We start from the raw sequence: 12,112 nt of genomic DNA, 5'->3' as shown, positions 1-12,112 counted from the left end.
GTGAGTGCACTTCCCTCCTCCTCCTCCTCCTCCTGTTCATGGGAAGAGGAGGAGAGGCAGGGGAGGGAGGAGAGAAGGGTGCCACTAAATCAATTATAGCAAGTCCCGTCCAGATACTACCACTACCACCACTACCACCACCACCACCACCAGCACCAGCGCAACCCTTCCCGCCATCACCACCGCCACCATCACCACCATTACAGAGGCAAGGCGCTGCAGCTTGACGCCAGCAATGTGCATCACCTCCGCTCCCTCGATAATGGTTGCTCAGCTTAGTTTGGCAAGATGCAGGATTGCGGTTTCGGATATTACGGATGTTTATGTATGTACTTTATGTGTCTATCCATGTCCGTGTGTCTGTGCGTGCGTGCGTGCGTGTCCTACAAGAGTCTGGTAGTAGTAAGATGGAGGGAAGAGCGAGGCACATACTAATGGTGGCGTAAGGAATGAGGAGTATCGTGTACGTGGCACCCTGGCGGCTCCCCTCTCTCCCTCTCTCACTCCTGCATGTGGCACCCTTGCAACACCGCCACTCCCTCTCCCGGCCCGTGGAGGTTCCGGCGCGGGAGTAAAGCTTTGTTATGGCACTCCGTAATGTTGACGCTGGAGTGTTTCTTCTGGTTTCCGACGAGGTGCGCTTGTTACCTGCTAATTATGCCGCATGAGGAGCATTGGCGGCGTGAAGGGCGCGGCGGAGTGTGATGTAAGCAATGTCTGGCTCTCCCCTGCTGCTTTTTGGGTTTGATATTCAGCCTTTTTGAAGAGTTGCTGGTCACGTGTCCCGGATGGCGTAGCTTGAGTCTTTTATGAGTGATCGTGGATTGGGTACAAGGGAGCCGCCGCCTCTCCAGCACACTCCGCTCAATATTCATAAGCTCGCCATGAAGCGAGTATACTAAGGTGAAAAGAAGAGCAGAATTTTAAGAAGTGTTTCGAGAGACTTCCAAACTTAGTGCAAACATTGCTTTCATGCACTAGGTCAGAGTGGTTGGAGGTTTCATAATTTGCCATATTAATTTGTAACCTACATCGAGCAGGAGAGGCAGCCACACAGCGCTGGCCACTGCACCAGTATTTTCTCGCCGCTGTCGCTTGCGTAAAGCTGCTGACTCCACCCGCGCCGCTCGCCGTTCCCTGGAGGGGGGCGATCTCACTAGGCACTTGTGTTCCCGAGGGCGCGGCAAGGTAGATGAAAGGTGCATAAAAGATAATCTGATTCGACAAGCGGGACACAAAATCTTGTTGTCGCTACAAAGACTACAGTTATGAAGTTCCCATTACGTGACCGCGGCGTTAGTATCCACAGGCTCCTCATCATGCTGCGACTCGCTCACTTGCTTCGGAAATGAGTTGAAGAATAAGAACACTTTGTCCCTATTTCCGTGGACGAGGCGAAGCACGCTTCCACCAGCGGCCTCGTCCTTCTCTTCTTCACACACAAATCTGTACAAACCGCCCAATTTTACGCACCTTTTAATCCTACAACTGAAGGAACCGACTTCCGACGCGGGTGAGTAAGGAACGCGGACAATTCCCGCAAACCTGCCATTACGACTCCGATCCGAGAATAAAAAGAACCTTCAACGGTCGGAAACTTTGAAGCATACACACCCACGCCGGTCATCCGGGGTTACGGTCTCCCCCTCAGCCGTGACGCCTCAGCGGGAGTGTTTCCATCAAACAGTGAGTGTGAGAACAAGAAGCAATCGTAAAGTGAAGCAAGCAGCTATAATGGAGCCTTAAATTGCAATCATACTTGTTGGATCAGTAATGCTCCACAATGACGCGAAACAACGCACGCTATTACACATTAATACCGCGGCGCTTCACTCCACTTCCCTGCCACCGACCGCTCCACCTCCATCACCACCATCACCTACCTATCCACTTTCCGCCTCCATCGTCACTACATCACCAGCCAGCCGCACACCACCCACGCAACCCTTCCGTCACCACTACACATTCATTACCATTCATTATCATCATCCTCTGACCAGCCATCACCACCACCACTGAGTTACCTGCTCGCCGCTACCTGGCCGTCCCTCCGCCGCGACCTTGGAAGAGTGACACCTGACGCGCCGCCGCCTCAGGACCCGCGCCTTTATACCCTCACACACACACACACCCACCAGAAGTCCAAGCATTAATAAACCCGGGGCGGTGACGGGGATCTAATCAGTGTCTACGTAAGAGAGGAAAAAGAGACGGTAGGAATAATTTGACTAATTTTTCGCGTGATATTCCGGAAGTTGGTGCGTTTTGCGTAATCTGTAATAATTAAAGCAAAGCGACCCATGAAAATCGGAGATGCGCAAAAATAAAAGATCCAAAGAAGAGGGGGAAGAGAAAGAAAGAGAGAAAGAGAGAGAGAAAAAAAAAAACACCGCACATAAAATCTCAATTATTCATCCGTTTTAGTGGTGCCAGCTAACGAAGACCAACCCGTCAATGGAAACAAACGGACGTGAGGCTCGAGTGTTTAATTCGCTTGGCTGGGCAGGACAAAATAACCTCGGTCAACATGAGGACTGAACACGGCGCCGCGGGAACCTGAGCGGGATGTGAGTGGTTTATATAGTCTTGATACATATTTAATACGGGCAATCTCAAAAATAACCCGCTCAGCCAAAGCCCAGCAAAACACGTGAAAATTACACCCCGATCCAGACTCCCTCTGTAATTCACCGGCAAAGGCAATTAGTTATAAAAAGCGAAGGACAGGTGAGGGAGGGAGGCAAGGAGGGAGGGAGGGGAGGAGGAGGAGGGAGAATTACAAAGGAGGTAACTGAAGGTGAGGTCTGATAAATTTACAATAATGCAGCACTGAGAAAGCTGTGAATGAAAGAGAACGAGGGGAGGAAAAAAATAACATTAGTAATATGAAGAAACGTTTACAGCAAGGGGATGACAAATTATGCTGAAGCGCCGCTGGAAAAACAAAATTAAAATAGAAATGAATGAGCAACTTCTGCAACGAGAGAGGACATATCTAATTAAACCCCAAGAAAGACGAAGCAAAGGTTGAAGGGAAAGAAGGAAGGAAGGCTCCGGGAGGGGAGGGGGATGGGGGACACAAGGATGGAGGAATGGAGGGAGGCGGAGGGAGGATGTGATGGATGGCAAAAGCCGGGCATGAAAATTACATGAGGTAAAATTTGCGACAACAACATTAATACTAGCGAGAGCTGTCCATGGTACCTGAATACACCTGTAATTACCGGGAGTAGCACTTTACCTGATGATGATAGTTGAGGATAAGAGGAAATTATCGTCGACACCTGAGAATGTTAAGGAGAGAGAGAGAGAGAGAGAGAGAGAGAGAGAGAGAGAGAGAGAGAGAGAGAGAGAGAGAGAGAGAGAGAGAGAGAGAGAGAGAGAGAGAGAGAGAGAGAGAGATTGAAGGAAAATAAAATAAATGAAATACTCCACAAGAAAAGACAACTGGAAAATTCTAAATATAAAATACACAAAAATAAGTGAAATGAGGTGGAACTTAAATACAAAATGAGATCCAACAAACGACCAGCCCAACCCTCTCAGCCTAAGAGGAATGCAGAGAGAGAAAAAGGAGACAAACATTAAAGGAAAAAAGACAAAAGAGGACCGGAAGGATTAAAGGTCTACCAGATCAGACAGTAGAAAAAGATAAAAAAAAAAAAAAAAGAAAAAAGAAACGTCGATTGCCATAAAAAAGGGACTTTCATCTCATCAATTAGAAAATAAAAGCCTTGAAACACACAAACTCACATTCCTCCTCCCTTCCCCATATACAGAGTCGGTCCTAAACACTAACTTAACCTAACATGGCCACAACTTGCCGGTATGAAAATAATATTGATATGATAGAAGAAAATTACACACACACACACACACACACACACACACACACACACACACACACACACACACACAGCGAATCTTCTACACACTAGCCAACCAGTTTAACCTAACATAACCTAACAAAAATTTGCAATGTATGAAAACAATATTGATATGACACCACACATTCCCACAAAAAAAAAAGACATCAAAGAAAACAACAAACAACGACGACGAGAGACGACGAGAAAGGCGGCGCATTATTGAACCGTTCCTGGCTTGGCGTCGCGGGAGATTAAACGCCATAAATTGAACGTCTCCAAGGGGATTGATTTAATGATATATAATTAGGTGAGGCTTGGTGGATTCTAATGACAAGAGATTAGAGTTAGCCTTTCCCAGCCTTGGCTTACATCGCTAATGAACGGGTGGAATCGGCAGCAGCGGCGATGCCCCACGGATAGCTGCACAACTTGCGGCTAAAGAGTGTTTCCTGCAGCTTAATTTGACCCTGCTGCCGCGTAATGGTCTTGAGCAGCGAGCACGCACGTATACACACACACACACACACACACACACACACACACGTTTTCTCTCTCTCTCTCTCTCTCTCTCTCTCTCTCTCTCTCTCTCTCTCTCTCTCTCTCTCTCTCTCTCTTCTTTGCATTTATCTATTATTATTATTTTATTTATAAGCTGAATAACATGCTTCATAATGGTAGTTGGCAGCCACAATTATTTTTCTACGCTTCTTATACTTGGTGAATTAACTCAAAGTTTATTCAACCTCACCACAAATATGTTGTCTAAATAACAGCGGCCGGTAAACTCTTCCTTCATATTTATTCTCCTTCCCAAATACCTCCCGCTTCGTTTAATCCTCTTCTTATGCTTTAGTATAAATTTCTTTCTCTTCCTCCATTACCTTCAGTCCTCTGTTCGTTTTCTTTTCACGTATAATCTTATGTGATATCTTGAGCCAACCTTTCCTTCTAGCATCTTTCTATTCTTCTTTATTGTTTATTCTTCACTGTCCATTCCTTCATTTTATCACTATGTACATTATTTTTTTTTTCGTCCCCTAACTCACTTCCTTCCCTCCATTTCCTGCCAGTGACGGGCAGAAGGAGACACGCTTGAATGACTGAAGGCGGCGCTTTGAGAAGCCGAGCGAAGAAACAAGAAGTAATCCCCTTTAATTACTCAGAGAGAGAGAGAGAGAGAGAGAGAGAGAGAGAGAGAGAGAGAGAGAGAGAGAAAGAGAGAGAGTCCAGTCTAGTCCAGTCCACCCCAGTCTACCCCAGCCTGCTCCAGTCCAGCCCATCCCAGCCGAGCCAGTCATCAGTCAAGGGTTGAATAAGTGAATCTACGCTCCAAATAAGGTACATATTCCCGTGTTAGGTTTCCAAGGAAGTAACCAAGTCGCTCCCACATCACTCGCTTCAAACTGGCGTTACCCGCTTCTCCCATTAGCCAGGGAGTCGGGAGGGGTGAGGAAGACTAAAGGATGGGGGAGGGCGAGGGTTTGAGTCCAATGTACGTAAGTTATTAGCGTTATTTAAGCGATATTTTTTCTCCTGAGGGTGCTAGCGACTCACACGGTAGTAACTCATTCTTCTTCATCCTTCTTTGGGGGCCGCAGGAGGAGGGTGAGTCGGTGATGAGCATTATTTCGCATGATGGATGTGTGTGTGTGTGTGTGTGTGTGTGTGTGTGTGTGTGTGTGTGTGTGTGTGTGTGTGTGCGCCCAGCGCCACCATCAGGCAAGCATCAACAAGAGTGCCTCCACAACACATTATTTACAAAACAAAATCAAAGGAGCAACACCACAACATGGGTACGTGCGCCCATTTAACATTACCCTCTGCACCTCCTCCCCTCTCGCCTCCCCATCCCCTATCACGGGTTCCCACGCAGTGACGGCAGCAGCAGTACCCGCAAACAACAATAAATACTGCCACTGCACACTCTTCTTTTACTACAAATATTTTTTTTTTTCTTTTAACAGATGGCATGGTTAGGTTATAAGTTAGGTTAGGTTTCTCAGAGGTTAAACAAATGGAACAACAAATACTGCCACTCCTCACCCTTCTATTACAACTATTTTTCTACACAAGACATGGCTAGGTTAAAGTAGGTTGGGTTAGGATTCTCAGAGGTGATAAAACTGGGACAACAAATACTGCCACTCCTCGCCTTTCTCGTATTACAACTTTTTATCAACGAAGAGTGCGAATAATGAAAAGGCAGTGTGAATAATGATGTTTCTCAGAGGCGATGCAATCTGTAAATCTTGATGTTTGCGACGCTGATAACTGATATCCAGGACCTCCGAAACTCCTTGACCTGCTAATCACAATGTATATTTAGTGGACTCTCATAGATGTAGCAAATATTTCACTTCTTACACTCGTGTCACTCAAGAAAGAGGAACCATAAAAACATAATCGAAACATTATTTTCATTCACATTTCTGATAAGATATTGGATATGTATGTTTTTTTTTCCTGACAGTCCTTTCAACACTTTCACCCGTAGTCATTTATTTTCCTGTAATTATGGTTCAGATATATTTGATAATCAGTGCAATGGGACTGTGGAATTATCATATCAGTGCGTGTTATCTATTTGAATACTACTGACAAAAATAATAATGACGCGAGAAGCTCCGTAAACATGCAGTGATGCTGATGGCTGGTAAATAAAACTATAACATTCTTTTACGTATCATTATCATATTTATTAAGCCACAAAATATTGGGTTGATTCGCCTCAGGGACTGACGGGGATATGCATTTGTGGTTACGTTCAAGACAGTGTTTATATACTTAAACTACCTGTAAATATTTCTCTCTCTCTCTCTCTCTCTCTCTCTCTCTCTCTCTCTCTCTCTCTCTCTCTCTCTCTCTCTCTCTCTCTCTCTCACACACACACACTCACACACACACACACACGCACGCACACACTCTAGCAAAAAATAAATCAAGATAATCAAATTAGTTGCTATTATCTTCAAGATAATGTTAATATACTTAGACTACATGTAACTATTTCTCTTTTTTTCACTCATACACGCATCTAAAAAATAAAAAAAAATAAAAAAAGACTCAAGATACTCAGATTAATTGCCGGAGTTTCAACGTTCAAATAAACTCAGAATCTAACACCTTTAAAGCTTGGAAATACCTTAAAGACATTCCATCCAAAAGAACTTTAATCACTGGTCTTTATCCTATGAAATTCTTCCCGCAAACACTACAAAAGAACCCAAAATTACCGCCGAGTAAGCTAGTGAGCAGAAAAATCACACACATACACACACACACACACACACACACACACACACACACACACACACACACACACCTACCGCAAGCAAGCAGAGGAAGGAAGCAAGTCAGGATTCCGCACATATAACATCGAAAGCTGACCATTACCATTATTTTAGACACCACCTTCCTGCAAATATTACAAGAAAACCAAAAGAAAAGCCCAGTGAATTAGTGAACACCAAAATTAGGCACTCACTCCCGCAGGCAAGCAGAGGAAGGAAGCAAGTCAAGGCTCCTCGTATGTAACATCGAGCACTGACCATTACCATTATTTTTAGACACTGCCTTTTATGCATCCACAATAATCACGGTAAGCACAAACATTTACACTCATACACTGACTGAAGCACACTCCAAATCACGTTCCTTCCCTCCCAAAGCTCCAGCACTCACGAGTCACTATTCCATTACTTCTGTCAATCATCACAGGCTTCTATTTACTGCTCCGTGGCCTTCTTCCATTACGCTGTTAGGTTATCAAGTCATTATTTCCATTACATGCTTATACCCATTACTGAAGGTGGCAATTTATTGATGGATATAGAGGGAGGGGAGAGGAGCGTGTGAGGGTGCGGTGAGATTCTGAGGTCCAGAGGAAGCAACGTTCACGAGAAGGGGTGGTGAGAACAGGTATGGTGTTTTGACGAGTGAGGATGGGAGGTGGTCGGATGTGGTTCATTGTGTGTGTGTGTGTGTGTGTGTGTGTGTGTGTGTGTGTGTGTGTGTGTGTAATGTCGTCGTTGTTCTTATTCTTGCTCTTATTATCAAGTTCACAGTCATGAGGAAAAAAGAGACGTGTGTTTGTGTTTGTGTGTGTGTGTGTGTGTGTGTGTGTGTTTCACATGCAGGCAAGTTTACACGTCAGTCTTAGTCACTCAACTTCCTTCCCCTGACGTGTGCTGGAAGAGATGAGTTTTCCTTATATTTTTTTTTTCCCCTCTACGAATTGTCTTCTCCCGTGTCTTCCTTTCCCGCCGCCCTCGAGTCAAGCACATACTCCACACTGCGTTCACTAAACTCCAGTTCGTATCACTCCCGAGCATTCTCCCCCTCTCCTTCCATCACCAGCAAACCAGTAATCAAGTTTAGCTGCCACTTGCAAGGTGTGTTTTTACTTAATTGTAGTGTTGATAATGCCCCTCATTGCTCGGTACTAAAGCAGGGAGTATCGCTTATCAGGAACTCTTATGTTTGGGGTGGAAACTTTACACCAATTGCCGCCTGACGTGCGCGGCGGCTTCTCCTGTAATTAAATCTATTTTTGGATTTTTCTTTCATGTTACGGGTCTTCGTCCACACAACATAATCGACCCCGTGAATGGCTTGTTTTGTTACCGGGATAATTGTGCAGTATCTGTGTCAATTATAGCTCCACGTGAAGCGATTTCCTACTGCTTCATATTCCTCCCTCCAGGTTTGTCTCACGCATTCCCCGGCGCCTAGAAGACCCTCAGGAAGAAGAGTACGTCAGGGACACCCCCGCGGCGACCCCAACAAGCGTGCCTCTTAATCATTCTCTTATTCCTATTCTTCAAACACTGCTCGTCTTACCCCGCCGGCCAGCAAGTGTTGTAAAGGCGGTGGCTGGCATGCTCGTTCCGGTCAAAACAGGAAACTCGAATGAATGTTAATAAAAAGAAGGAAAAAAAAAAGTGTAATGATAATGTGAGAGGTTCTTCACTTGAGTGCAGGAGGGAAGGTGCAATTTGTTCGGTTAATTCGGAAGTCCTGGCGGCTTTGTGATGATTCAGAGGAGTGTTTACTGAGGGCTGTTATCTGGCTTTCAACCCTCGTAAAGTACGGTGAGGTGAATGATAACACCTCGCGGGTAACTCTGTAGCCTCCCGGGAGATGCTCAAGAACTGTCCGCTTATCGCGCCATCGTAGACATTGACTATAAAAAGCAGATGATAGTAGCGACTTGTTCCCGGCGCCGCTTCCTCCCTCCGCGTCAATCAGGACGCGCCACCGGTAGTGAGGCTTCGGCTGTGATCCATTGCCGCTCCTTCGTCACCGTCAACTACCGACTTCCTTCTTTCTTTCAAGACAATCTGTATCTGTTAATGTAGCACTGTTTGCATCCTTAGTTCTGATTTAGTTAGCCGCCGCTCCTCCCCCTGTCATCGCCGTCCACTCTGCACCTGCTACCTGCCTGTATTTGGCCAAGCCCTGCTGGTGGCGGCCGGTGCTGTGCGCGCTGAAACTAATCACCGGCGGGAGCGATAATTACAAATCGCTTACACTCCAAGTCGCGTGACGGGCCGTCGGATTGGCCGATTGTCTTGAAGTTTATCGCCGCCTGAGTGGTTCGCCATCACTCACCGCCTCGTCTTCGTGTTTATCACTCCTTCGAGTAAGTCTCACTCGCATCCTGATTTAGTGTTGTGCCGAGCCAGGCGTGGTGTGCGGGTACAGCCTTCTCCACTTCATGCTTCTTTCTTCTCTGGCTCTTTTTATCTTTATTTTTTTTTTGTTGATAAGGATTTTTTATAGCTAAACTGACTGGGTTACTTCTCTCCCTTCGTATTCTATGTTTTTTTTTTTATCAAACTGGTAGTTGTTGACATGAAAATGTATTTTAATATTTTGACTTTTTTCCAGTTTTGTGCAAACTTAATACCAACATACCGGTTCTCTCTCTCTCTATCTCTCTCTCTCTCTCTCTCTCTCTCTCTCTCTCTCTCTCTCTCTTGTACCTACCATGAGTGAGGAAAGCCTGACGTGACTGAGGGCTGCCTCTGGAAGTTGTAGGCTGCGGCGGCGGCGGCGTGGGCGTGAGCGTGAGAGTAGGCATCGGGCTGGATGGGCGGGAAGGCTGCGGCGCTCATGCCGTACCCCAACATGGCGGTGTCTAGTCCGTGCAGCGACATCAACTGCTCCCGCGAGCCGTACCAGTCGGCCATCTTGACGCAAAGACTTAGGCAGGCGTGATTTTTTGACCGGCGATCGCCACTTGAACTTCGGGAGGGATTAACTATTTCCTACTGGCTCTTTGGTGAACGCTGCTCTCACACTCCCTGGCGGCCTGGCTCCGCCGCCTGCTGCTCGGCGTGGTGCGGTGGCGCGCTCCAAGTCACTGCCACCGCTCGGGACACTGCCTGCGGACCACCAGGCCGACCCGCGACGCTGCTGTGGCACGGCTTGACGGGGGAAGGGCCACGCAGACGGGCACGAGGGAGACACACGGAGGGATGAGGTGAATGGATGAGTCTGTACCGCAATGGACGCTTCAGTGTCGGCTTTCAGGTTAATCACTAGGGCGAATAACCTTCTTCCGGTGAGTGTGGCGGCTGGGAACACTCAGATCACTCAGATTTACTAATGTGAGACAAGGCAGGGCGCGGGGGTGTGACTCCGCACTCACAAACACATATACACGCACACACACACACACACACACTCACCAACACACACACACACACACACACACACACACACGCACACCTGTCAGGCCCTCAGGAGGCAGCACGGGCGGGCGGGCAGGTGAGCGCTGAGGGAATGCAAGAGTGAATAAACGCGAGTCGAACCACTTTTATGACCGGATCATTTCCTCAAACTTGTCTCAAGTGTTTCTGGGTTGTGAAATGTTTATGGTCGAACTGTGACGCCCGGCGGGTGGGCGGAGGTACCGCCCTCCATCAGTGATGAGGATGCTAACGATGTCGCGGGGCGATCAGGACGGGGCTACCTCAGAACAAGCCTTTTACAGGGGCTTGGGGCTCCTGCAGAATGATGAGACGCAACCTAGGTGAGTATAATATAAAAATGCAACACTGTTTCTCGATGGGAAGGCGGCGGGATCACCTGGATGCTGCCACCGGGATCTGGGATCACAAGTGTAAACTCGAAGGGTCACAGACGCAGACAAACACTGAAAGGCGGGCGGAGGGAACACGGCACCGGTCACTGTGAGGATCACAAGGCGTCTACACTCACTGAGGGCAGGCAAGGCCACGGTCACAAGGTCGCCTCAGTTCACCACGGTCAGCACCAGACTGAGCGTGACCAAGTGTGTCCTGACAGCACGTGTTGGGCACGGAGCAGTGGGTGGGCGTGCCCGGTCAGGTGCCGTGCGTGGCGGACGTGGTGGGCGCGTGGCCGGCGTGCGTGATGCTCGTCACTGTCACAGGGTGTCGCCGCCAGTATTCCAGGCGGGTGTGGGACGTGACCTGTGGGCGGGCGAGTGTCACGTGTGTTGGGTGCCGTGTGGGGACTGACAAGCAGTGCGCGGCGCCTCGTGGCACAGGGGCGGAGCCGCCAGGCCGGGACGCAGCGGTGGGCGGCGGAGTGGGCGTCTGAAGCGCCGCACCGGACTGCTAACAAGCGGGGCGGCTCGGAGACATGGAGGCTGGACGGTGAGCGAAGCGCCCCGTGACACGACTGGCAAATAAGTGAGGATGAGCGAGGGGCAGGGCGGCGAAGGGCGGGGGAGGTGCGGGGGGCGGGGCAGATCGGGGCGGGGCTCCTACCAGCCACACAACACACTCAGCTACACAGGGGGAGGGGCGTCGCCCCCAACACCGCGACTCACAACAAAGTCAGCGGGGCCTCTAGCCCTGGGCCTCTCTCTCCACGAGCCTCGAGGTGAGTTGGTTTTACTGGCGGCGGGGGTTCCTTAAACTTCTGATCCTCAGTGTTAACAGGAAAAGCCTCCACCTGATGAGGCGGCGGGTAGGGGGTCAGGAGGGAAGGAGAACAGAGGGGAGGAAGAGGAGTGAGAGGACGAGGGGGAGGAGCTTGGCCAGGGGGCGGAGCCAGGGGCGCCGACGGCCACCACATCGCCGCGCACCGCCGCCACCCATTCTAATTGTTGCCTCACACGCTTTTACAGGATTTAACCACTGGTGGGAAGGCAGCGAGATGTTCACTTGCTTACTGTAATGCCTCCTCGGGCTCGATCTTTACTTTGGGGGAGAGGGTGGCCCCTCCTGCTGCTGCTGCTGCTGCTGCTGCTG

General features: G+C 48.6%; 1 protein-coding gene across 1 annotated transcript in view; it reads right to left on the bottom strand.

The window, feature by feature from the left end:
- The window catches only part of LOC135089153 (protein trachealess-like), a 101,939-nt gene extending 90,386 nt beyond the window's left edge, over positions 1-11,553 (bottom strand). The window contains 1 exon segment of the mRNA XM_063984444.1: positions 9,858-11,553. Coding sequence (XP_063840514.1) covers positions 9,858-10,060 — 203 coding nt within the window. The 5' untranslated portion in view covers positions 10,061-11,553.
- Between the last annotated feature and the right edge of the window lie 559 nt (positions 11,554-12,112).

Source organism: Scylla paramamosain, chromosome 32, assembly GCF_035594125.1.
Source record: "Scylla paramamosain isolate STU-SP2022 chromosome 32, ASM3559412v1, whole genome shotgun sequence".
Lineage (NCBI taxonomy): Eukaryota > Metazoa > Arthropoda > Malacostraca > Decapoda > Portunidae > Scylla > Scylla paramamosain.
This window is presented reverse-complemented; position numbering and strand designations above follow the sequence as displayed.